General features: G+C 42.1%; 1 protein-coding gene across 1 annotated transcript; it reads left to right on the top strand.

The window, feature by feature from the left end:
- The first annotated feature begins 385 nt into the window (after positions 1 to 385).
- Positions 386 to 26,762, top strand: LOC8029361 (ATP-binding cassette sub-family G member 1). Its single transcript, XM_042294799.1, has 11 exons — positions 386 to 495; positions 6,402 to 6,588; positions 7,518 to 7,663; positions 8,438 to 8,561; positions 11,108 to 11,222; positions 12,790 to 12,929; positions 13,373 to 13,474; positions 17,326 to 17,494; positions 18,366 to 18,470; positions 19,732 to 19,883; positions 26,266 to 26,762. Exons 1-11 carry the CDS (start codon positions 401 to 403, stop codon positions 26,608 to 26,610), a joined length of 1,680 nt encoding a protein of 559 aa, XP_042150733.1. The 5' UTR covers positions 386 to 400; the 3' UTR covers positions 26,611 to 26,762.
- Positions 26,763 to 26,810: the final 48 nt, after the last annotated feature.

Here is a 26,810-nt window from a genome sequence, read left to right as displayed (position 1 = left end):
CCATGCCTCAAGCGCGTTTCAAGTACGTTTGCTTCATACAAATGTCATTTTCTAACATGTCTGCCGACAGTTTTTTGTACGACCATTGTGATCGTAATAGAAGGAAGAAACGCTCCTCGAAAAGTGTCTGGGGTCTCTCTTTTTGTACGATATGGGACTGCGGCCTGAGGGCCATCGGAGGCAATCCAGTGCCGTGAGAGTGTCAGGAGATCTTCCAGAGTTGTGACCCTCGAAGCGCCAAGTCACGTGACACTCTCACAGCGCTGGGCTAGGGGGATGGCTGGTCCGCTGCGGTTCAACGAAAGGTTAGATGGAGTATAATCACTGTAAAGCGCCATCGGTTGCACTGTTTCTGAAGGGGCACCATGTCTGTGCAGAGACCAAGACGTTGGTGAACAACATGAGCGGCATCGCGAAGCCCGGCACCCTGACCGCCATCATGGGACCGTCGGGAGCGGGAAAGACGACGCTCCTGAACCTGCTCAGCGGATTCTAGTGAGTGGTCCCAGCGGGCTGCGCATTTTTAACGACACTCATGCCACGAGCATACTATATTGGACTCATTAGAGCCACTAAAGAAGCTAGGATTAGGGTACCGGCATTTCCTACCGCGATTTTCTCGCGGGCGTCGCCATCTTGGTTCATAGTGCAGAGTGGGCGCAATAGACCATTTTCAGAAACCCGTCGAGTAACATTGGAGGTCGCCATCTTTTTAACACGAAGCGCGTGCGCCGAACGTTGACGCATAGCTCACTGTCCAATACACACTCTGAGTACGTGCTCAAACAATGGCAGACTCGGATATGTTTTGCACAGCAGGCTTTAGATGGCGCGAGCTTTTGACAAGGGTATATTATGCCATCTTTAGGATTTGAAAATTCAACTTGAGCTTTAAGTACGCTGCCAGCAGAGCCGTGTGTAGAGAGAGTCAGGTAAATGGGAGGAGCGGCTCCTCCCATTTACCTGACTCCTGCTCCTGAGGAGCCGGCGGGAGCCGGGGTGGAGCGCCGAAAGCGGCGGCGCCGCCAGCGACGCATATTCCCCCCGTGATGAAGTTAGGAAGTAAGAATGTGCTGGGATGACCTTGAAGGCAGGTATTTTCTTGCTTCTGGATGATGCTAAAAGTACATGAATGTACAATAGTAAGATATCGGCGGAAAAGGGGAGTTCCAAGGTGCTGAGTGCGTTAACTGAGACAAGAAAAGTGACATTGACAAGAAGCATTTTTTTTAAACATGAGGCGCAACTGCGAATGTGGGGAGCGCGTTTGGGGTTCAGGTCAAAACTCCCATGGAGCCGAATCCGCATTTTTTTTTTATCGTCCACTTCATCGTGGCCGTGGTAGCGGCCGCGGCCGCGAGTGCGATCGAAAGAAAGATTATGTTGTAAATTCTGGCGTGACGAATGCATTCCCAAACTCGGGAGGCAGACGATGAAGGCCTGTACTCGTCGCCAGTTACCTGTGCAGTAAAGTGAAATTAAGATGTCAGTATTATTACATAAGATAAAGAGGATGCGGATGCGTGGATGTCAGAATAACGCCCACTTCAAGTGAATAAAGTGTTTTCAGTAGAGCGTTAAAGACCTAGCGGCGGCGTCTCACACCGTTGACGCCTTGTTGGCGAACGCCGGAGTGCGTGGCGTACAATGTGGGCGTCTGGAGGCATGGTCGGAAAGGTTCCTTTAAAAAAAGAAAACATATATTTCTTAGCAATAACAAGTACTTTTCTAATTGTTTGATATGTTGAAGAGATTAGGTGGATTAAACTTTTGGGTATTTTGGAAGTTGCGGGCACCGATGCCCACATTGCTTTTTCTGGCCCTCAATCTATAGGGTCGTTTCTGCATAAACTAGAGAATGTTTCATTTAATTAAAACCCAACAAAACGTGGCTTTAAAAATGTAACACGTGCAATTTAAGTAATAGTTTTATGAAAACAAACAAAAACGTATGGTAGCTAACACCCAACTTCAAGTTGACTAAGAGAAAAAATAAAGAAATATCATAAGGTGTCCTCTTCTTGGTGCTCCTGCTTGGACTCAACACGGCGTCTTTAATATTTTGTATTTTCTAGAACCATAGGGAATGTTATTAGGAAGTTAGTATACATGGGTAAATTACTCCCAAAATGTAATTTAATTACAATTACAATTACTTGGCTTCAAAAGTAGTTTAACTACAATTACAATTACTACTACATGAAAACTAATTAATTACATTCACAAATTATTTTTTTAAAAATTAACGCAATTACTTTACAATTACTTACTTCTAAGAGCGACCCGACTCGGGCCATATAACTTTAAACGGGTTGTATAGGGTGCAACACATTTGTTTATTCCTTGCCCCAATGTTTGATGAGGCTTAAGCATCGCTGCATAAATGTCACGTATTACACTTTCTTTTTATTAATTTTGCTAAATTCTTTATAGAAATTGACAGTTTGAGGCAATGAAGTACTACGTTTCTATATTTTTAATAAATAATAATAAATTAGTTCATGTGCTGGAAGACGCCAGATCGCTAAAGAAAATAATTGGGTTGACAGACTTTTGTTAGCCAGGCAAAGAGAAATGCGACAATTAGTCATATATGAATATTTTACAAGTGTTAAAATAAAACTAAATCCACGCGCGCTAATATGACCGTATTCACGTACAAACATCGTGGTATTGCAATTATTTACATTGAGCAGAACTTATAATGGATCAGAAGTATATAAGAACCAAAGCGGGGCTCCCGAATGACTTGTGTCAATATTCACAGGTGGAAGGTCAGTCTCCCGAATGCGTATGCAAATAATATCCGAAGTGAAACCAAAAGAAAATAAACTTGAGAATAATACAAAGATACAAATATGCGACAGTGCTGGAAGAGGGACTGCCAAAAAAGAAAGACAGTAACTCCATAGATAATTAAAATGCTCAACCTCAGCTGAAAGCTGAAGCTAAATTTTTTATCTTTCAATATTTTGGCATGTTTACGCTATTGTTTGCTGCTCGAACCGTAGACGGCGCTACAGGGCGCCGCTGAGGTAGGCTCCAAAGAGGATTGCCTCTCAGCCCGCAGTGCAAGCAACAAAACAACAAACATTGCTACGCTATTCGTGTTGTGCCTGTGTGTGAGTGTGTGACTTTGTGCGAGTGTTTCACCGAGAGCTAGGCCGCTTGTGCGAACACTGAGGCTTTCAGACAGGTTCTGTCGGCGCCACGAAGTTTTGCAAAAGCAATTGTAAATGCGCCTGAAATTTTGCAATTACTGACGCCAGAAAGTAATTAAATTACAATTACAATTTACTTTAGCCGAAAGTAATTAGAGTTACAAGTTACCAAGAAAAGCAACTAAATTACAGTAATTCAATTACTGTAATTGATTTACTACCTAATTATGGTACTAGGCACCCACCTAAATTGTGTGGTAGCCAACCGTTTCTTCAATATGTTATTTTCTAACTACACGGATTTTTTTTTGCAAATTCTAGACATTTAGAACATGCTATCAGCAAAAATAAAATTAAGTGTTTCACAAAAACAATTTTTCTTTTTTTTTTCTTTGGGGGGGGGGGGGGGGTGAAATTTCGAACGCTCCTTCAACAATATTAATTGTTTAGTCCAAGTCCGACACACAAAAATTTGCTGCGTTTCCTTTCGCATAGAATGCCCGCTTGTGTAAATATTAATTTTGGGCTCTAAAATTTGCTAACCGCGATTAAGGAGTCGCCCTTTGAGAGCTATAACTGTTTCTTTTTTTTGCATTTCTATCACGCAGGTTTCAACATATAAAGGCGAGCAACAAAAAAACATATTCCCAAGAATTCCATTCGGAAATAAAAAAAAAATTATAAAAGACAGTTTTGTGAGGAAAAAGCGCCAAAGGAGTGTTGATAATTGGCTACTTATTAAAGCGCTGCATGTACCCTGTCTTGCTGGCGCTAGTGTTTTCGTGCGTTTTTTTTTTCTTTTTATTGTGGCCTTGTTTACTTTTTATTATGGACTGCCTCATAATAGTTTCCTGACAAACTAGATTAGAAAATTTCTTATACATCATAGAAAACATAGTTATAATTCCTTACGTTCTTTATCAAGATATGTCATTTACTCATTAATATAATACGATGAATATTTATAAATTATCCGCACAAACAATTTGGTATTCATCTCGCAGAAACATTTTTAAAGCTTTGTGGCGGATTAGGTCCAGGCACAATTTCAAAGGCAATTGGGTCTTGATTGATTTGCAAAAGATTTGCCGCATCGTCATCTGCCACTCTTCTATCCGAAAGAATCAGTTCACGCTCATTATTGTCATCAGTCGTAGATGCGCAAGGAGTTCGGCTCCTTCTTCATAGCTGACAATTTTACTTCTTCGCGACGAAACATTTTCTTCATATTGTGCGGAAAATATTAAAACCAGACACACCCTCAGACTACAAGAAACGCATCGCTGCACACTGCTTTTTCTTCGTGCAAATCATAAGAGGGGCAGTCATTGTCGTTCACACGGCTGTCACATCTGAACTTTCGTAACTGGTTCAGACCTGCACAGCAGTGAGTACAGAGACAGCGACCTCATACGAGAAGCGACCTTCGGCCAACAGAAGATTTCACAGAACCGGAGGGTGGATAATTTGTAATCACCTATGTACTTGCGTACAAAACATCCACCATCTTGCATAAAGACATTTTTTAGGTAAGATATGATCATTGCGAGCCCTGTCAAACGTGGACCTTCTAACAGTAATTCGTGTGACTAATCCTTGTGGACCATTCCGGAAAAAAAGTAGCGGGTTTTAATTCGAATGCTCGAAATTTGTGAAAAAAAACCTAAGGTGTATTTTGCACTAAAACTGCTGTAACATCCCTTCCCCTCGCCCACTTTCTAATTTTGTAAACATATGTTCCATGCCGCTTAGTCTTGGTTAGTTTGTTCGGTGCATCGCATTCGTGGTTAAAACTGTCAAAAATATAACGCTTACAGAGGCAATTGAGGTTATTTATTGTTGAAGACCTGAGCTAAACACCCTTGCACACTTCTGGTAGATGCCCCCTATTCAGAAAATGTAGTTTAAAACAAGTATCAACTGAATGTTTTTTTGTTTTTTTTTTCTTTCTGCGGTCTCGATTTTGTGTGAAATAAAATAAATAATCTTCAGAAAAACAAGTACAGATGGGCTACCGACGGGTGTCAATTAACAATGAAACAACGCAGGAAAAAACCTTGGACCCGTCCTGTTTCTTTCGTCCTTTAGGCTATTCTGAAGTTTTCACAAGTGCTCCTCCTTTTTATCAGAACTTTGTGAGACTCAGAATAGGTATATTTGATGAGGTGATAGCGGTTTGTGGAAAGATGGTGGCGTCACTAAACTTGGCTGAGTCTTCTACTTTTTCCTTTTGGTTCGTTTTGATCGGTGGTCCGAACCTGGTGAAACAGGGGCGCCCTTCTTGTTGGTGGCGGAGATCCGTCGAATTATTCGGTTTGGCCCCTGGTACGCTTTGAGCAGTTCGCCACAAATACGAGGCAAGCGAGACGATGTCCACGGGAGTACCTCCTCATCCACCTTATCCTGAACTGGGATGTCATAATGGGACTATCGGAGGAGCGGAGAACTTGCTTTTGTCGGGATCTCAAGATGCCGACGCGTGGGTCTCGGCGGGCATCTCCTGCATGGCACAATATTTCTCCAGCATAACTATCAAGAGAGTTGTCCCCATTGTGGTAAAAGTGGCCAAAGTTGACAAGGAGGACGTTTCACTGGGGTGTAAAGATATGGAGAATGAGTGGTAGCTTGGCGACTTTGTTGTACGAGTGATAGCTTGGCGACTTTGTTGTACGAGTGGTCACGTCGGGTCAGATGGCGTCTCAACTATCGTAATTTTCTACAATGTCATAGAAAATATGTCAGCCAATGCATCATGTAGCCACTCGGTGAGAACAATTGTTTGGTGGTGGTTGCTGATCAAGTATAAACAGAACTCAAAAGGCCACAAAGTTCAGTGGGGACTCTAGCGACAAAGGGAGTAGCGCGGTCGCTAGTGGTGGCCTGGGGATCCATCCGGTAGCAGAATGTAGGTGTAAAAAGTCAGCCACTTCGAAAGCTGTGGAAGCAGATATTGCTTCAATTTTAGCGTATCGGACGAAATAGTAAGACAGCTGAATATTCCCCTTACTTTCCATCGATATTTTATTAGGTAATGCACAGCTTTGGAATTTACTGCGAGCTGCTGAGACAAATTGTCATAGTTGTAAGGCTATGGTATTTTTTTTCCTATGTCACTTTCCACCCTAAAAGAGCAGACAGGTTTTCGTCGTACCTCTAGCTCAGTCAGCTATCAAAGCCACGATGGCAGTGGATTGTTTCGCGACGGTAGATCAACCCCCGAATCCCTTTACTCTATTGCAGTGACACGGGCTACGAGGGCGAAGTGCAGATCAACGGCTACGTGCGAGACCAGCAGCTGTTCAATAAGCAGAGCTGCTACGTCATGCAGGAGGACAGACTACTGCCAGAGCTCACGGTCGAGGAGGCTATAACCATGAGCGTCGAGTTGCGCATGCCCATGCTCGACAAGGACGACAAGAGGGACAAGGTGGAGTGCCTTAACACCTTCGCTTCCTCCGAGAGCGTCTACAACCCAGTCCATTCGAGCCTCGAGGCTTATACCTTTCCCCCGTCAACAGAGAGCAGTAACGAAGCGCATTTAGCGTCAAAGGAGGCGAACACTCTCTCTTTCACCTGTTGCGTAACTCCGTCTTTGCGCTATACCGTGTCGCGGCCGTCGTGGTGGCGGCGAGAAGAATAAAGATACATCATCAATTTAACGGCCGACGCAACCTTGACGAATGTAATTGCTGCCTCCCGGTCTCGCGTAATCTTTTTTTTTTTTTTGGCTCTTTCCCTTTGCATGCGCCGCTCTTATGCTATCAATATTTTCCTTGTCATTCTTTGGCTCCAACGCGACCTGCGGTCGCGTTGAAGAACAGCGTCATTTGTAGCGTCCTGTTACTTTTTCTAAAAGAAAAAGAAATGGCAATAATAAGAAAAGACAACTCGAAACTTTTGTTAACATGGGCCTAACATTCAAGCAACTCATCCTAACATTAATTGTAATTATAATTGTAATTGTACTTTATTTTCGCAGGATATTTTGTGCTCATGTCAGTGTGCGTGGATAAGCAGAACGATTACAACCCTTACGCTTGTGCGCCTGCTAGCCGGCCACCACATACACAGCTGTATTGAAAAAGAAGACAATCAAGAACAATTAAGAAAAAAGAACATAAAACAACAGTTTACGTGAAGACAGTCCAAGAGGATCCCGACGCCTCTCGACGGGAGAAGTGAAAACCCTCAAACACAAATCATTTGTATTGCGGCTAACGTAGACTGTTCGTATGCCTTTTATATCTGCCAGTGCTGTGAAACTAATGGGATTTTTTTAAAGACCGCTTACTTTAGTAAGTTAAACTTAAATCAAATAAGCTTCATTTTGTTTCTTCTATTCATTTGGGACTGCAGGTTGAACAGTCTATTCAAGAGTGGGGTCTAGATGAATGCAGGAAAACCCGAACCAGCTCCCTCTCCGGCGGCCAGAGGCGGCGCCTCGCCATTGCTCAGGAACTTGTGAATAATCCTCCAGTCGTGTTCCTCGACGAGCCAACGAGGTCTGGTTCCCATTGGTTCCCTTTTTCCGCGCATGCGGGAAAGCCATAAAGCGCCCGCATCCGACGGCAACGGCGCTTGTTCTCCGTGTCGGTTTGCTATCACCTGCCTCGTTCTCCCCGTGTTATCCGTGTTAAAGTCCCCTAAGGTGACCCCGTTGTAGAGGGTCCGATGCTGTTTCCGTCCCTTGTGTCAAACAAAAGTGGTGTGAGTGGTTAAGAGTCTTCCCCTTTCTTGCAGTTGCTTTAACCCTTACATAAAAGGTTCTGTTCGCCATAAATTGTCAGCTCTCTTTGACACGTTCTCCTTCTCTTGGTGTCAACTTTGGTATTTTCTTAGTCTAGGGTGGCTTCAAATGTATAGTATATACCAGCTCACTTTTGCGTCTTGCGTTCCGTTCATTGTTATGTTTAGGGATCGCTGGATTTCTCCTTTTTAAAGTCGAGCGCCTAATTTAATGGTAAAAAATGGTTTTCTTAAATTGCTTTGTAGAGTTACACTAATTTCGTCATAGTTTAGTGTCACTGTATTTAATTATTTTAGGGGAATATATTGCTTTTTATTGCCAACTATAGTCATGTCTTACCTTTCGCCCTCAGCACACGATAAATCAATAAATGTCTGGCGACACTCATTTTCTAGTATGGGTTCTCATGTGTCAATTTGCGTGTCCAATAAGTAAAACGTGCCCCGTAGAAAGATACTCAGGAAGTTCTGATTACCTTTTTTTTATTGACTTCTTACACAAAACTAATTTTATTTTGTTTTATTTCTAGTGGTTTGGACAACGTTTCTAGTCTGATGTGCGTCCAGATCATGAAAGAGATGGCCGAAAATGGACACACCGTCATCTGCTCTATTCACACGCCGAGTGCGAAGATTTTTTCACATTTCGACAAAGTACGTATGTTAAAAAAGTCGCTCTCTCTAAGGCATGTCGATGGCAAGTGACTACGTACGTACACAGCGGCCAGCATGAACACAGTATCGGCACCTCATTCCCGTGGTTAGGATTTACTGATATAACATATATATGTTATATCAGTAAATCCTAACCAGGGAATTTATAAGAATAAGAATATTCTTATAAACGTCAGCATTTACCACGCAAGTTGATAACAAGCCCAGTTAGTGGCACTCCCACCCGTATTCTCGAGCAGTGAGCAACGCCTGTTTGCGCGATAATTAAATGGGTTACCGACTTTAATGACGTGGGGAGCGATATTCGCAATACGGCTATTCTCCCCCCCCCCCCCCCCCTGTTCGTTTTAAGGCGTGACGTAGGTAGTTACAGGTTAAACAGGATGTAAGGGATGTGCCCTTGCTTTATTAAATTCTCCATTAAAAAGAAAAGGTAAAAGAAACAGGCAATCGGTACTTCGTTTTGATTTAGTCACGCTTTGTACGTTCCAAAAAACGCCTGCCAGCCTATTTTTTGGGGGGCGCACGTTGACAGCCAGTTAAACGACGCGGCCTACGGAGGTTAATTAATTAAATGACAAGGTGCAGAGGTACATATTGGCTGGAAACATAAATATACCTACGATCAATAGGCGTGCCGATGTGCAAGCTTACTGTCCCTGCGTCTAGCGTGATTCCCAGTCCAGTCTGTATTTGTTTCTTTGTTGTTGTTTCTTGCACACTTCGTGGGTGGTAGTGGTTGGCTTTTTGAGCGCTCTGAGGATAACTAAACGCGTAGACATTATTTTAAATAGTATTTGCATTTCTGCAATGTTATTTATTATCTTGTGTGTCAAAATGGTTCTTATTTAAAAAAAATCTAAATGCCTCATGGAGTTGCATAATTTTAAAACAAGAGTAACATAATAAGAACTCATTTATTTTGGGGTGTCTTAATTTTTTTTTTTTGCGGGTGAAAAAAAAAAGTTATGAAGGCACCAAACAAACTAATAAGAACATATATTAACTTATTGTATACACCTTATATACTTTATAAAAATTCTGATATACTTACCAGACAAATCATTTGTGAAATTTGTTTTCTTTTCCAGAGCGCTCATAAGTTATGAAACAATAATCGCTGATATGTATGGGTGTCTATATTTTAGTTATTAAGGTAATATAATATCCCTTGCCAAGTTTGTAATGTTATGTATTGCGGCGATATGTGCACCTTTCACAATAACGGACTGGAATAGCCTGCCTAACAGTATCGTGACCCAGACAGATTATAATACTTTCATATCCCAACTGACCATCCATCTGCATTTACACTAATAGCAAAGTCAACTCGTGTTTATAGAAATGTTTTATTTGGGTATTTTTCTGTTTCATCAGCTGTTTTTCCCTAAAAATGTTTTAAGTGTTTTTTTTTCTTCTGTTTTTGCTGCTTTATATAACAATGTTTTCCAGCATGTAACCCACTTTTTTGTTTGTTCCTGTATATGTTTCTTCAGCAGTTACACCCACCTTGTGTAATGCCAGCAATGGCCTTCAAGGTTTTAATAAATGATGATGAATGATGATGATATTTACGACGATATGTCCAATATGTTCAGCAGTGTTTGGAACTTTGTGTTGTCCGTCCCGTCTTTTCCCACGCCCCTGGACTACCATGTCACTATACTTATTTGCTAAAAATACGAAAGGAAATTTATATTGGGGAATCAGTGGGCTTAAATTATATCTAAAATATTCATCAACACTTCTTTCTAACCTCTCCAAGAATACAAATTGACAAAAGCGTGACCACACGTTTTTCATTCTTGGATTACGTCTTTATACTATATTCCTACAGTGCAAAGCAAAACCCCAAATGATCTCCTCCTGTGTTCGGTCACCGATTCTGCTCAAACTTTCTCCCAGCTATCCTTACTCATAGTTTGACGTACATTCTAAAAATCATCTGGGACTGCTTTTCAACCTTGCGATTAAAAGCGAGAAGTAGTTACCCTTCATAAAGCTGGTGACAAACACCCGCCTAAAAATTTCATGCCCATCTAACAACCTGGCTTTCCATTTAAACTTTAGAACACTTGATCAAAGTGATATTCTTAACTTTATTAAAACATTCTGATTTCTGATCAACATAGCTTTACAAAACGTTTTTCTTCCAAACAGAATTATGCTCTGCATTAGGAACAAATGTCACACTTATATTGGTCGGAGGTACCAGCTGTGAACCCCTAAAGCTCTTTTACAAATTATAACATCAACTTCTACATCATAAGCCAATAAAACATAACATTGGCTCATATCTCTATAACTGAGTGGTATCATTTTTAAGGGGTACTTCTGTCTTTGTGAACTGCAATGGTATAAACTATTTCGCATTTGCTGCTTCTAGGGTGCTTCTGGGCTTTAGGTTCACTCATGTTTTACTTTATATTGACGACTTGCCAAACGTGCTAATCTTTGTCACTCAGCCCGTGTGCATGTAAGTAGTGTGGACGTTCTCTGATTCGAACCTCTAAACTTGCTTGCAGTTGTACATGGTATCCCATGGTCGTTGCATTTACAACGGTCACGTGGACGACCTTTTAGGGTTCCTCTCACGGCATGAGCTCCACTGCCCGAACTACCACAATCCCGCAGACTTTGGTGAGTATTTTTGTTTTCCTTCTAGTGGTACACATGTATCTGCTGCAGAAAGCATGATTTCCAAAAATAAAAAAAGCTTGAGCTGAGAAAGAGGGAGCTAGAGGTACAAATCATGATTTATTCAACAAAGATTTTAACCATATATTACAGTTGGTTTGCTATATCACGAAAAGAAGGTTAAAAACAAAACGAAATAAGAAATAAAAAATAAAGTACATCACAGAGGGAGAGAAAAAAAAATAGGGAGAGGTGCAAATACTTTAAGTGCACCAGAGTACTTCTTGTAGGCAGTCATCGTACATTCAGTATTACCATCGTACATCCAGTGTTTACTTCAATGAAAAATAGCCTTGGTTTACCCACACTAATGAACCGTAGACGCATTTTTCGCCTGGCTTTATTTCATAAGATTTACCAAAATAACCCTTTCATGCGCCGTGAACTTCTAGCGACACCTACTTATGTTTCATCCCGCGTAGATCACCAGTACATAGTCGTTATTCCCAATTACAAAACTAACACTTATTATAACTCCTTTGTTTCTCGCACTAGCTCTGATTGGAATAGCCTTTCCGCTTACATAGCCTCCATAACCAGTATTATTGATTTTAAAAATGCCTTGTTTTTTAGTTTTTAATAAACCATTTTCTAGTTGGTATTACTGTTATAACATTGTGTAAATATTTTTGAAGTGTCTGAGCAAGCGTGCATTAAATACTGTAATGCCCCATTACAGTAATTCTGTAATGGAGCATTACAGGGCACTGACAAGCACCAATATATAACGCTCAAGTGTGTGCCTCGTATCACCCCATTAGACTTTACCAGTTGATGTAATAACAACCTTTCAGTTAAACTATACATATATTATAGCGCTTTTTTGCACTCAAACGTCCCGCACACAGAATGCAATAACGACGTACCTATATGTACGTTTAGGCGGCGTGGCAACGTGACATCAGGCGACCCTAAGGTGTGTTGTGTTTCCACTTCATGTATTCAAGTCATCATGTCACACCACGTTGCTTGCTACATTCTCGTGACGCTGTGACGTCACATTACATCGCAGCGTAAAGTCGTGGTTAGGTCGGTAAATTCAGCAGGACGTTAGCCCGCTCAATCAAGCTGAACGTTAGCCTGCTGAGTTCAGCTGAGGCTGTAGCGCGGTACGGCAACTCTAGACAACAGAAATCACCGACGCATTATATGGTTCACGGCTAAACGGGTACAATCGAAGCACAAGGTAGCACGCAAATTATGTTCTTTCTATATATAAGTGTTTTTATGTCATTTCTTCATTTGCATCTCCCCTCCTGTAATGCCTTCATGGGTCCTGCAGGATATATGAAATAAATAAATAAACATAAAGTAGGGGAGAATCCACGTGCGCGTGTGGCAAAAACATGGATGGTTAGGCTTGATGCCTTATACGCTAATCTGCATGATAAAGAACAGTGAAACTTTCGTGCTGTCTTGTCCGCCGTGCTGTCTTGTCCGCCGTGCCTATGTATACGCACGTACATCAACGCAGACAATGGACCAAATACAAGCGTCGTTTCTTTCGCAGTCTCCGAGATTGCGGCGGGCGACTACGGTGACTACACTGAGGAACTTTCCAAGGAGTTCCTGATGGCGGTTCCCGTAGAAAACGGCAGCGTCCACTCGAAGCGGAGAACAACCTACGGGGGAAAGATAATGAGCGAACAGGTAGTGACACTTCACACATGTATGAGGTACATTAAAAGTTATATCTATAGTCTGTTGCGGCGTACAAAATTCAAGAGCTGACAAAAATAAAATAAATATTCGATTGCTGTCTAATGCACGAAAGTGCGTTAGTTACCATGCGGAGCTTTCTTTTAGCGGGCGCTGATATTAAAAAAAAAAAGAAAAGAAAAAAAAAAGAGCTCTGGATCCATGATGGGAGACATATGGTGAGGTTTGTGCTCAGTAGCGTACAGTGGAGCCATTTCTCTTCGGAATTGTAGGAGCGAAGCCCGTGGAGCCACGTCGACGTAAACGTAGCTATGCTGTAGTCTGGACATTTTTTTGTGAGCCGTGCTGAGGATAAACATGAAGTGTTTTAGGGGTTTGCAGATGTCTTCCTCTGATACAAAGCCAATACCAACGCAGTGATTTTCTCTTTGCAGACCAAGGCGGAAGCCATGAAACTTTATTCCTTCAAGACAAACAGTTTCCACCAGTTCGGCGTTCTGCTCAAGCGGTGCTGGTTATCGGTTGCCAGAAACAAGGTGGGCACGGTGCAAAGCGTCATCACTCGGCCAAATAAGTTTATCTATTTTTATCATCAGGCCACGTAGTCGCATATTGCCGCGGTCATCCACATATAAGTGCATTGTCATGGTACTTGTCGTTCTTGTACCTTTGCCTATCGCCGGCTAAACCAATTACAAACAGTGAATGCGGCATGATCCTCTGCTTTTTTTGTGTGTGCTTAATTGGTTTATCCGGAGACAGCGAACCAACGTTATTAAAACGCTGAGTTGGGAAACTCACGCTAAAAACCCGGAACGCTCGCGTCCACCGAGACCAAACTAAATACAGTGACAGCGCCACCCTTTAGCGACGACTTAAGATATAAAAGTTAATTTATGTAGCTACTGCAACTTGGCACTGCGAGATGGCGCCACCCGTCCTTGCGCGACTCGACCTGAACCAATACGTGCAGCCATGTGGTTCTCGGGGTGACCCCCGAGGGAGAAATGGCGGCGTTGCGATCGCCTTTAGCTTGGTTTTTGAGTACAGATCGGAGTCACTTTTTCAAAGCAGGCTTTATGGCAGTTCTCCGACTGAGTTGTTCTAGTAACGTTACAGCAAAAGCGCAACGACAAGGATTGCCATGACGATGCAGTTTTGCCGCTGTTTTATTAACTCTATCGGATGGTACCGTTGGCGGCGGTCGGGCTTTATGTGAACCTAAGTATAAGCCTTCAAAAATTTCTTATTATAGGTGTGCGAATATTATGTTGAACTGAATAGCGCGGGGTCATTCGTGACCTTCACTTTAGGGAGAACCACGACATAGCCGCCCTTTTGGGGGTTGAAGCTGGGAATGACGCTGCTCCATTCAATTCGAAACAGTAATCGCACAGCCCTATTTTCTGTGTGGATATTCTCGCGAAATATTGCGAATGCCGGTCTCTGGCATTCCTTTGATTAGCCTAACAAGTCGTCACCCCCTCTCAGTAGGAAAAGAAAAAAACTAGTTCACCCCGTTTACCAGAAAACTCCAGTATCATAATCTCTCCCATCGCCTTCGTTTAGGGGTGAAGTTGACTTACAAAAACTTTAGTACCTGCATGGTGTGACCAGTGCGTCGTGGTGCAACACGCACCAATAGAGTTTTCAAAACAAAAATATGAACGTATGTTGTTTTTTTTTTTTTTTTTCTCATATGATGTTTTAAGAATGTCTCAATAAATATAAAATTTCTGGGGAAAGCGCCTTATATTGTTAAAATACGGGTAGAATAAGCTATCTTAGAATACGGTTTTCTGCACTATTATGACGCAAATTATTTTTCAAAAAGAAATTCGCCAACGAAAAAAAGCTTTCGTTCGAGCAGCTTGTAACCTGTAAATTGCTTCTTGTCTCGTTTGCAAATTTTGTATTACTATGTAACTGAGTACGCAGGGGCCCATGAGCTCTATTATAGCATTATATTATAGTGTAGTATCATAGTATACTAATAAAAATAGCATCCTTCATGACAAAGGTACACGGATTGAAACTGAGGGAGAGAGGAAGAAGAGGAGATGAGAGCCTCGCGCGGATCGCTTTTATCTCCTCCTCTCTCTTAGTTTGTATCTGTAACGTCTAAGACACGCCCCCTTTTATCAGTGTTTGTGGTAACGCGTTACATGCAACGCATTATATATTTTTTTAATAAAGTAACGTACTCGTTACATTTTAAAAAGGTAACGCATAACGTGCTTATGTTGCTTATTTCGAGTAATGAGTAACGTAGTCACGTTACTTGTTACATCTTCCTATGACTTTACTTCAGGTTTTTTTTTCTTTTTTTGTTGGCGCCAAGTGGGATGGGGTTGAGTGCCAATAATTATTGCACTCATCCCACATACCTTCAAAAAATCTGCCTTTTTTACCCACGCAAACACAAGAAAAGTTTACTTATAACTGAAAAGTAACGCAAAAGTAGTCTGTGTTACTTTTTATGAGCCACGGTAACGCCTTACTTTTATTTAAGGCAACGTAGGTTGGTAACGCGTTTCTTTTATTTTCAAGTTACAAGAAACGCAGATTCGTTCTTTTTTTTTATTTTCGGTAGCGCCTACAACGTACACTGCCATTAATGCACCAAGCGGGCATTGCATTTGTTTGCTTGTGTATTTAGGACATAGTACAAACCTTTTTTGTAGTCCCATTCGGGTGTAGGGTACAAGACCTAGAAGAGATAACAGGAAAGCATAAAGCAAAAAATCTGTTTGAAGAGCGTTTGGACTTCTCCTTGTGGATATCGGCGTCCTTACATCATTATCTACTGCCTCAATATAGCACGAGCTCCCAACGGCATTTTGTGGAACAAAAACCCCCGCAGGTATATGATCGACGTTTTCTTTTTTCCTGTTGACGAGAGATTCGTACCATAATACCCTTCTGGAGATGTCGTGGGCCGAAGATCGGAGCTGGCGAACAAAAAGAAGCTACCTTCCTCAGTTTTTTATAAGTATATGCAGGGGCACCTGGCTCATAACCATTTTGTTGACAACAAAAATGACGCTTCCACGCAGTTTTTTTTTTTTTTTTTATTCGTCGCAAATGGTTTCAGGCGTTGGCAGACATACGCGAGTGCACAATGGCTGCCTTAGGTGCATTTACATAAGGAAGTGTCGTTGGCTCACGGTGCCTTTCCTTAAGCCACGGAAACAAATGTTGTCTTCACATAAAATTGCGAGGTCGTTAAATATTTAAGAGTTTATGATATTTTAAGCTAGATTATTGTTATGCGCGACTTGATTGGTTTTAGGGTGCTTCCAAAAATAAAATTCGTGCAGACTGTTCCTACCAATAAGGTTGCAAAAAGAAGCTATAACAATAACACCGTGCAAGTGCGCCCTCAGATGTTCCTGAGTGCACACAACACTGCCTCGCACTCGGAACACGAACCAGTAGTCTTTCGTTTTTTTAATCAGTTCAACCAATGATAAGGGCGATCAGTATCGTGTTTTAATGGTAACTCAGTTCCAGTGGCGGAAGTAGGACATTTTCGTAACTGATATCATCGATTTGCAATACCTGTGGTACGTGTTTGCGATTATGGATGTTCAGAGTGCATCACGGAGCAGTACACGCGGAGGAGCTATCGCAAGTATGATAAACGTAGAACAATCAATCATGCAATATGACACGTGAGCTGTTCGAAACATGTAGAAACTATAATTCTATCTTTAATCTGACGAATAAAGTCGTAACTCAGTCATTAAGACTATAATTTTGTTTCAGGCTTGCTTAGTACAGGGAATAGTGTATGAAAAATATGAGGGATATGAGGACAATGAAGAATGTACTAAGTGCTGTCCTGAAGGCCCGCATCCTGCACAAAGCCAAGAAGGGTTACAATCAAAAGAGAGGGAATGTGCAGCGCGTTTTGAGTTCCGCTTGGTGTTCATTTACGAGCGTTTTTTTTTTTTTTTTTTTTTGTGAAAAACACACATTTTGTTTTTGTACGCTTTGTTTTGTCAGTGTTAGTGGTTAGACAAAGCAAAAATAGAATGTGCACTTTTGTTTGGTTGATTCTTTGTTATATCAGCTCAAAAGTAGGTCCTGTCTGTGTTGTACGTGTAACCTTTTCGCCCGTGCCTACCTCGTGCTTTTTAGTTCTAGACCACGCCAATTCCGATTTTAAGACATATGGGTGTTCGGGTTTTATTCAAAGCTAATATTCACAATATTTCTCACTTAACAAGCATTAACTGTTAATTCCGCACTTACTGGTGGGCGGGCATGTTTGTGATGATGAGACATGCCAGAAATGTATGATTATCGCATATATTGATATCCCTTAAAACTCGTTGGAAATATATACACTGGTGTATGATTGCAATCATCGCTCTATCCATAGGTGGCAACGCCCTTGAGGTTCGTGGCGTACGCTGCCTTCGCCATCATGATGATCATGCTCTACTACGACATTGGAAGGAGAGCCTCTACAGTTATCAACAATGCCAACATGTTCTTCGGCATGTGCTGCATCGTCATGTTTCAGTCCATTCTGCCCACTGTCATTGTATGTGAGTAGGAAGAATCCCCCATGAAAACAATTTCCAGCGAAGAAATCGCTAGACCAAAACGTCGACCCAATTACTGCGGTTTATCAGTAAAAGCTAGCAAATTTATATGAAAAAATGGATGCTCACGATTTTCATTTGAAGAAAAATTTTGTTTGTTCTGTAATAGGGCGTCCGGGGAATGAATATAAAACTGGTAGTTCTAAAAGTTCTTGCGAGGATGCCATCGCGCTCTCGAAGTCGCGTGAGCAAAATAAATGACTGATTGCGTTTTTTGCCCCTTGCGATACCACCATTATAGCTAAACGTCTCGACCAATGTAGGTGTAACGTCCAGAGCATTCATTTAAGACGGCAAGCGCTAGCACTATAGTTCGTTTCACATTACCTCTAGTTGCGGCTAACGCTACGAGCTGTTGGTAGCAACCAGACAGCGTCAAATGCCCACCATAATGGGTTTCGTTTGTTCATACTTTCTTGTATATCAAACAATTTGCGAAACTCTTATTTATGTGTATAAGGTTGTGCACCAGCGATTTTAATGACGCCAGAATAAGTCTCATCATTCCTTTGCGAAAGTTCTGAACATCTAGCAAAATTTGCCCTTCGCCATGGCTGGACACTTACAAGAGCAACACAGTTCAGTTTTATGTATATGGCTATATTACAGTGGCAGACACAAGCCATTTTTTTGCACGCTTAACTTCATAACTTCAGAAGGCCAATTAGTAAACACACTTAAAATGCAGAGGTTGGACGATCGCGGACATTATGTACCACACACAAATTGTGGCATTGAACAAGCTGTTTGAATTTGAGTAGTTTGATCAACCTAGCTTTGTTTTATTGAGATTTTTTTCTTGTTTCGCTTACAGTTCCCATTGAGCTGTCTGTCCTGCTTAGGGAAAACAGAAACTGCTGGTACAGCGTCCGAATGTACTACCTCGCTCATTACATCACAGAAATTCCGTTCCTGGTAAGTTACGCAATACAAAAATTGAATTATTTCTTACGCTTCGCCCTAAATGTTCTTTTTTTTTTCTTTAACATTAAACATCGTAAGCGGGCTCTAAGGTGATGCTAGGGTGTTTCTTCGAACACTGAGAAAAGAGCGAACATTTTTATAGATCGAAAACTTCCTGATGTCAAATTGAGTCCAGACAGCAAAAGAAGCGATTTTACCAGAACCTTGACAATTGTGTACAGTAAATATCAGTCTCAGCAATATTTGCAGCAATAAAAATAACATGTAAGCTGGTTGTTTTTCATCTAGCCAGACTTAGTGACGTGAGGCCGGAGGGTTAGACATTCTGCACTATGCCGCGCGAACTCACCGGGAACTAAAGTCTCCTTATCGAAAGCCCACCCACTGCTTCTTAGGCGCGTATAGTCATTATTTTCAGCATCAAAATAATAAAATAAAAAATTCTCTGTTTTTGTTTTACATGTTCGCTTTGCTTTGGGTATTGTTCGTCGTCACTTGTGAAAAAAATGTGCTAGCGAGTTCCGAGATTTTTTTTTCCGGCGCTAACCGGTGTAGAATAAGGTTTGTTATTCATTCCTTGTAAGATACAGTGCAGGTGTGAAGAGTCTGAAAGATTTAGTGAGCCAGGGTGACCCATGCGGGGTTTTCATCACTCTTAACAACGCTACTTTGGATGTCTATGTCGGACATTACAACTAAATTTCACGTGTAGAAAATAAACAAAATGTGCAACAAACTGAGAAAGCGATTTCTCAAGCCTCTAGAAACCTAAAGAAATTTTGAAAACAAAATTTAATTTGTCTTATTTTTTTGTTTGCAAGCGCACAGGGCATAAAGTCATTAACAGGCGTTGTGCTTGACCGCTAATATAATTGTTCAATTGTTACAGTCAAGGTACAGCTTTTTTTTTTTTACTAAACTGGAATTCGTAATTTATGCGTTACATAGTGGAGATGAAGACATTGCAACGAACCAGCACCCATTTGCACTTCAATCTATTATTCATAGGTAGTGGTTCGAATGAAATAACGCTGCTTCCAAGTGAAAGAGAAACCCTAGGCATTCCAGCTGTCCTCATGGTCTAAAGCTAAGAATAACACTAGGCCATTCATTTCTTAGCACAATTCGCAACCATTTTTAAGCTAATTTACGTATAAATCGCTACTGAACATGCGTCTCTTTCTGAATAGATGTTCTAATTGATCCAAAGTTCTCAACATAGCGTTTTGTGTTTGTTTTTTCTACCACGCAGACAGTACCGGTAATCATGCTCATAGCGCTCATCTACTACCCGACCTCTCAGCCCTTGGACATGTGGCGTGTGGCCGGACTGGCCTTGTTCAGCATTCAGCTGTGTTCTGTGACGCAAGCATTTGGACTGATCGTCTCGGCCGTCACCAAGTTGCAGGTAGGACTCTTAGCTTGGAATTGAATTTTAAATTGCCGCCGAATCTTCGTGGAGTAAGGTTTCACGCGCAATCTCTGGAGCTCCTTACACAACGAAATTCAAAAAAAAAATGAGAAAGTCCTAATTCCCTTTTGAAATAATAGTTCATTCAGGTATAATAATATTAATAGTGTTTATTTCCGTCAAGGGTATGAGGGGAGACGTCTGAGGAAAAAAGCTGTATGCAGACACAACTTGACGAGTCATCAGCCACCATCCTTACAAGTGGCAGCAGGGCAGAGAACACACACACACACACACAAAACAAAATCAAATGAAATTCTTGCGCTATCTCGAATTATCAGACAAAACGAAAAAATTTAACAAGTCATTTTAAAATTTGTATTCAAGAAGTCTAATAAAAAAAATAGCACTGCACGTTCAAGATTCAACAGCTTTCAGAGCATTGCTCCTCACAAAATTATGTATAAATCAATTGAGAGCCCCGACATATGTAACTCATTAAATAAACTCTACAAAAAAGTGACTCATTTTTCAATCTAACTGCAATAGCCATATTTTCAATAAAAATATCTCATAAAAATGCTGTTTTTATGATATTAGAGCTAGAATAGTTTGGCTGCGGTCCCACGGCAGCCATCTTGAACAAGGCGTTAGTTTAACCAATAGATGGCGACACGCACCCGTGGAGTGGCCGAAACATTGGTTCACAGTGGGATGGCTCGTGAACCATCACGTTGTCCTCGTGGCCTTGCTCGCACCGCTGCCAGCTGTGCTCAGCTAGCTCAAGTAGCGTGGTCCAGCAAACGGATGTATGCGAGAATGTCAAACTGGGTATAAATTGTTCTCTGATATAGGGACATGCGGTTCGGCGGTTGTAACGGGCTTTCGCAATAAATCTTACCAAGAAGGAATCAAATGTTGATTGACGTGTTAATATTCTATCAATGAAAATTTCTTCTGCAGGAATGCACGCTCAGTAGACTCAATCTTCCAAGACACCAGTGGAAACGGACGTCAAGTAAACTGCTTCGCGATTTGCGGTACTTCCCTCACCATTTTAATGACGACTAAAATAACGGTCACGAAATATTGTGTTTCACGGTGTCCGGAAGATGTTGTAAAGGTAGTTGCATTATAGGGGGTTCCCAGAAAACAAACGCCGTTGCAATATTTTTGGAAGTACCGACACACATAATGTTGTAAGTACAGCTTAGGAGGAATATGATGAAAACCATCAGAAGAAATAGGAAGACGTTTATTTGCAATGCTGACGCTATGAATGAACGGCGTTTAGCAACGGCAAGTTATGAGCGCTCGGGTATTTATAAGTTCACGTGATACTAAATTTCGGACATGCGTTTTTGTCGGGAGATGGTGTTGCGGTGATGACCTGATATCGGACGACTCGTGGCAGACGAACAAGCAAGTTTCTTCTTAGCGAATGGTAAGTGTCCAGTGTCAAGCACAACACGTGGCTACCGACGTTGTCGACGTTTCGAACACTTACCGCTTTCGACAAAAGTCCTGGCACCAGGGCTAACTTTCTGGAAAGACTCGAAGTCTTCCTTGAGTCCAACGCCATCATGAACAGTAACTGAAAACGATCCACTATTCAATCGGTGGGTGGCGAAACGTATCCGCATCTGCGGAGTCATGGGCGATGCGCACTCTAAGTGACTGGAAGTTTACACGATGCCTGCCACGACGTCCAAACACGTCATTGACGTTCTACGGTCTCTTTTACCTACTTTTGCCCTACCGAAAATACTTCTCTCTGATAACGCGCCAAATCTTGCTTCAAACAAAATAAACAAGTTTTTGAAGAAAAAAAAACCGGCATCAGGCATCACATTAGTGCACCATACCATCCTGCAACTAACGGGCATGCAGAACAGATATGTGCCAAGCAAAAAAACAAAAACAACAACAAAAAAAAACCCTTTGAAGCTTACGGAAGAAGCAGTTTAGTGAAGAATCACCAGGTTGTTGTTCCAGCAGCACGCGACGGTCTCATCTTACACGGTAAAAACACCCGCCGAAGCAATATTCGGCGGACGAAGAGCCACACCCCTCGATCTCATAATACTATCTATGGCTTACGAACGAAGATCGAGAGATTCCCAGATCGGGAGTAATTGCAGTTTATTCGGTCGGACAACTCGTCTACGTAAGGAATTTCAGCGGAAGTCGGGCCTTCCATGTAAAACTTGAGTAGAAAAGGCTCTATGTCGGTAGACCAGAAGGTGTCATCTCTCTGAATACGTTGGATATCAATGCCCTTGAGTGTAAATATAACTAAATCACAAAACTCTCTTTGTGTATTGTGTAACTGCCCTTGTATTTGATAGTAGAAGCTATGGTGGTGATTTGGACCTTTTACACCAGGCTCCTTTTTCTTATTTTTCGCCTCATACTCCATTGCGGTTTAAGTATGCTTCAAGAATCTTTTGGAACGGGGACACTTTACGTCAACAAGGCCATTTGTTCCAAGTAGTCACTCAGGGGATGCTGCTAGAAATCCGTCCCTCATATTAACGAATAAGCCGCACTTCTGCACAGTGCAGTTTTCCTGTTCTCCGTGCAGTTGTAAAGCAGCATCCTCATTGATTCTACCATATTCTGTTGCATGTGAAGAAAGTCTTTGGGTACACGATACTTGAAACAAGTCTGGCACTGTACGTTGTGGTTCGACACCCACTAATGTCGTCGTCCTTATAGAGCCTCATCATTTAATCATTACCTCGTCACCTCATATTGCTCTTCATCAACAGTAAGTACAATACGCTACCGACATATTACAACCCAAGAATTGAAAAATTTAGTCGTTCAGTCCTTCAACAAGCTTATTATTTATTTAATGTTATTACGTTACATTACCTCGAGACGATCGACGTCCATCGTCGATCTTCAAATACTTATACCTGTATATAAATTAGACGCACAAGTGGGGGGGGGGGGGGGGCGGTGGCGGAGTGCATGGTCTAGCGCACTTAGAGCGAAAGCTCGCGCTGCAGAAGCCACCCCGCCCCTGCCCGTTTCGATCTGGAAGAGCATTGTACCGGCGTGCGGTCGTGTATCACTACTGCGTGGTGCATGTTAAAGTGGTTGCACCGCACTGGCTAAATTGCTCATCTACAGCTGAGAGTCAGACGCCCACTAAGGCGGACTACCTTCCGGCTGTATAAACATACACACAACAATTTGCATCTAGACGCATAATAACAAAGAGCACAGCGTGCCGCCTCTTTTCTTTGGATGCCTTTTTTTTAAACCAGCACAAGCTCGCGCGTTCTCTCTATTGAGACGGTTAGAACGGTCGCACATAAAACCCGCGTTTCTCCTACCCGGCCGGTTCCTCCTCTCATTATGTGTAGTTGGTTATAACTAAATAAGCTATAATAATGGTGCATTATTCATATTTACTTTCAGTTTCAGTCAGGGAAAAGGAGTTTCGCGGGAACTAGAGCAAATAAATTAGCTGCGCTTAGAGTATCGGCACTCTCTTCCCCGACAGTGTTGTGAACGCCGCCATTCTGGTGCTTGAGCAGAGCAGGCGCAACTGCCGATCGTGTTGATTCAAAAATGCGACATCTTCAGCATTAGATTCGGTGTTAGGAAGCTCATGTAATGTTGCTTTGCTTTGTCGCACACTGTTTGAAGTGGAGGACGGAAAAGCGTTTCTTGTGATTTCAGATAAAGCTTCAAATAACTGGCAACCATAATTTTAAGCCACAATATGGCCAAGTGTCGCTACTCTGACGCGTAGCTTATTTAATGACACTATTCATGCTCTTGTTCAAGAGGCTCGCAATACCTGGAGGGGCTATGACGTAAGCCCCGTGGATTCCACAAAACCACTACCTTTTTACACCTGCCTCTTCTTCATTGTTCCCGCTTGTGCCAGTAAATTAGCTACGGTTCAGAGTAACGACACTTGGCCATATTGTGGTTTAAAATCATGGTTGCCAGTTACCTGAAGCTTTATCTAAAATCACAAGAAACGCTTTTCCGTCCCCCACAAATGTTTAAACAACCCGTGACAGAGCATTGCAATATTGCATCAGCTTCCTAGCACCGCATCTAATCCTGAGAATGTCGCACTTTTGGATCATGACGATCGGCAGTTGCGTTTGCTCTGAACAAGACCCAAAATGGCGGCGCCCAAAACAATTTCGGTGAACGGAGTGCCGATACTTGCAAGCTCATGTAGTGACTCTAGGCATGAAGTGAACTCGGGTGTATTATTTTCTTCTTCGAGTTCATTGTTTATTGATTTCAATCATATCGAATAATTAACACATTATATCACGCTACGCGTGTGTAATTATTTGTCTTAGATTTATTAACCTGACCCAGTACTTATACCCTTCATTTATCGATAGTAAATCTTCCAATATATTTCTTAAATGTGAAGGTAAAAAGACACGGAGATTGATGATGATACAGACGCCAACGCCGCCCTCGGAAATTTTTTGAACACTAGAAATCAGCAGTTTGTCTGCCATCCGCCAGGTAGCGCAACAAAACACCCAAAAAGTTTTTAATTGTTCTTAAATTAGCTAAGCTCTACACCTATTAAGAAACCAAAGCAAAATCATTGTGAAAATTTAATACATCACAATGTATGTCTATTCCAAACAATAAATGTTATTAAATGCCTATAAATCTGTTTGATGTCCAAAAAAGATATGCGTCAAAAACAGATAAGTTTGAAGGGCTCCTGGAGCATTATTACTTTGAAAATGAAAAAAAGCCATCGTCCACCTCTTAGGCAACCATTGTAGCTCTAAATGTTATAAAAGATTTTATCATAGTTCAATTATTTCCTCAGCGGCATTTGAAGTACCATGACTCGAAGCACAAAAAAGTGTCACGTTTGATATAAAATATCTAAACAAAAAAAAATTTACACAACATTAAATTTTTTTCTGCATATTACCAATTATAAGCACTACATCTGTAGCTAATTTCATTGCCCTAACATTTGTCATTAAAAACATATTTGTGCTGAAAAATATCAATTTTAGGGCAATATTTGGAGGGATGAAAAAAACAAAGTAGTGCAAATACCAAAAAAGTGTATCGTTACATTCTGCTCCGACATCATCTTAACAAAACGGCTATATTGGAACCGTGCTATCTTTAATGGATCGTTCATAAAACATGAACTAGCGGAGCAAGTGAGGGTCCGCGCCATCATATTCGCAACGCTACAAACGCGCATGAACAGTAAAAACCAACACATACATAATATAAATAAAAGAGGATTGCATTGCCTTTCGAAAGACATAAGTCCCACAAAACAGCATTCAAAAGGAGATGAGTAATGACCTGCCAAAAAGTACCTAAATTGCCACATTCAGTGGGACCGTGGCCTTAAGATAACTTAGAACCTTGGGAAGTTTGTATGATAGCATCTAGTCATCATATGCTGTTGTGGAAGTAGAAACCTTTCAGGTTTCTGTGCTTCGGGTGCAGTATATCGGCAGTTTTTTTCAAGAAGCATAGTTCACCGAGACCCAATGACTGATATCTACGGAGTGCATACAGTTAATGATGAGGCGCAATAAAGGGTTCAGCTTGAAACCGCGATCTGCACAGAAAATACGAGCAAATTGGAATTTCATGTTACGCACAGAATTTTCTCAAACTGCGTTTTGCTTCTTAATTTTGCTCGATGCGATCAGTAGATTGCATTAGTTGGACCTACGCTTACGCTGCGAGGAAGCCAATGAGAATGAAATTTCGACAGAGTATATTTCATCGCAGCAGAGCCTTGGGGGTGTCAGAATTGCAGAATTAGTTATGAGTTTGCCAACGTTATTAGGGGATGACTCTGTTTTCGAGCTTCAAACGAGACACAATCATGCCAACTGGCTTATCTTTCTATTCTACTTCAATCCATGTTACCTACCGACGTACTTTGGCTACAAGTGCACTGGAGCACTGCACTGGATTACCTTTCGAGGCCCAACCTGGCGCGGGCCTATTGACTCTCAGTTTTGCCCGGCTGGAGCAATGGGCTGGATGTGCCTCGACTCGAGAGAGGGAGATAAAGCATGTCTCGGGCCCGAGAACCATGCGAGAATCAAGAAAGTTCTCCCCGCCGTTCTCATCTTGTCAGTGACTATAGACGAACGCAAAAGGCGTGGAGACTGTGCTTGCGTAGAAACTAGATTCGCGTGAGGGAAGCGTCTGCGCTTACGGACGGATGGATTGATACAGCTGAACTTTTTTAATCGGGCGGCGGCTTGCGCCATCTAGCCAAAACACCGCATCGATAGCCAGCAGCGCTACCGCGCGTTAGTGAATAGGAACCTTAAAGTAAACAAATAAAGTTACCATACCGGCCTCCAACCGTTTTTGCTTTTCCTTCCAGACGGCGGTGTTCGTGGCGCTGCCGGCGGTGTCTCCGTCTTTCTTCTTCAGCGGCTTCTTCGTCCAGGCGCACCTGGTCAGCCCGTACGTGCGCTGGCTCACCTACCTTTCCCCGATGCACTACGCGTACCACGGGATGCTTCTCTCGGTGTACGGCTACGACAGGCCTCCGCTGGCCTGCGACGAGTTCATCTGCCTCTACGAGAACCCCGCCGAGTTCCTCCAGTTCACCGGGACCTCGGACAAGAAGTTCTACGTGCTCGTGCTCTCGCTGGTCGCGTTCGAGGTGGTGTTCAGGATCATCGCCTTCATCCTCCTCAAGTACAGGCTCACCAAGAAAGAGTGATGGGCGAGTCGGTTCGCTGGGCTGGACTGGTTAGTTCCATTATCCGGGAGGGTGCATCAGAATCCTCAGTCTTTCGGTGGAGTCGCTCTTGGTGTTGTGCCCGACGCCGACAAAACAAAATCAAGGGAAAACAGAGAAACAAAGCAGCGCGAAGCACTGGCCTAATTTAAGAGCTCGAGCCATAACACGCTCTTTCACTT

This window comes from Ixodes scapularis, unplaced genomic scaffold, assembly GCF_016920785.2.
Source record: "Ixodes scapularis isolate PalLabHiFi unplaced genomic scaffold, ASM1692078v2 PGA_scaffold0__279_contigs__length_252992795, whole genome shotgun sequence".
Lineage (NCBI taxonomy): Eukaryota > Metazoa > Arthropoda > Arachnida > Ixodida > Ixodidae > Ixodes > Ixodes scapularis.
This window is presented reverse-complemented; position numbering and strand designations above follow the sequence as displayed.

What these genes read in the sequence shown, in the direction of transcription:
- LOC8029361 (XM_042294799.1), top strand. Translation starts at nt 401, where the DNA reads ATGAGCGGCATCGCGAAGCCCGGCACCCTGACCGCCATCATGGGACCG. An exon ending in AGGACGACAAGAGGGACAAG is followed by an intron (nt 6,589 to 7,517) that starts GTGGAGTGCCTT and finishes TTGGGACTGCAG; the next exon opens with GTTGAACAGTCTATTCAAGA. An exon ending in CGGCCGTCACCAAGTTGCAG is followed by an intron (nt 19,884 to 26,265) that starts GTAGGACTCTTA and finishes TTTTCCTTCCAG; the next exon opens with ACGGCGGTGTTCGTGGCGCT.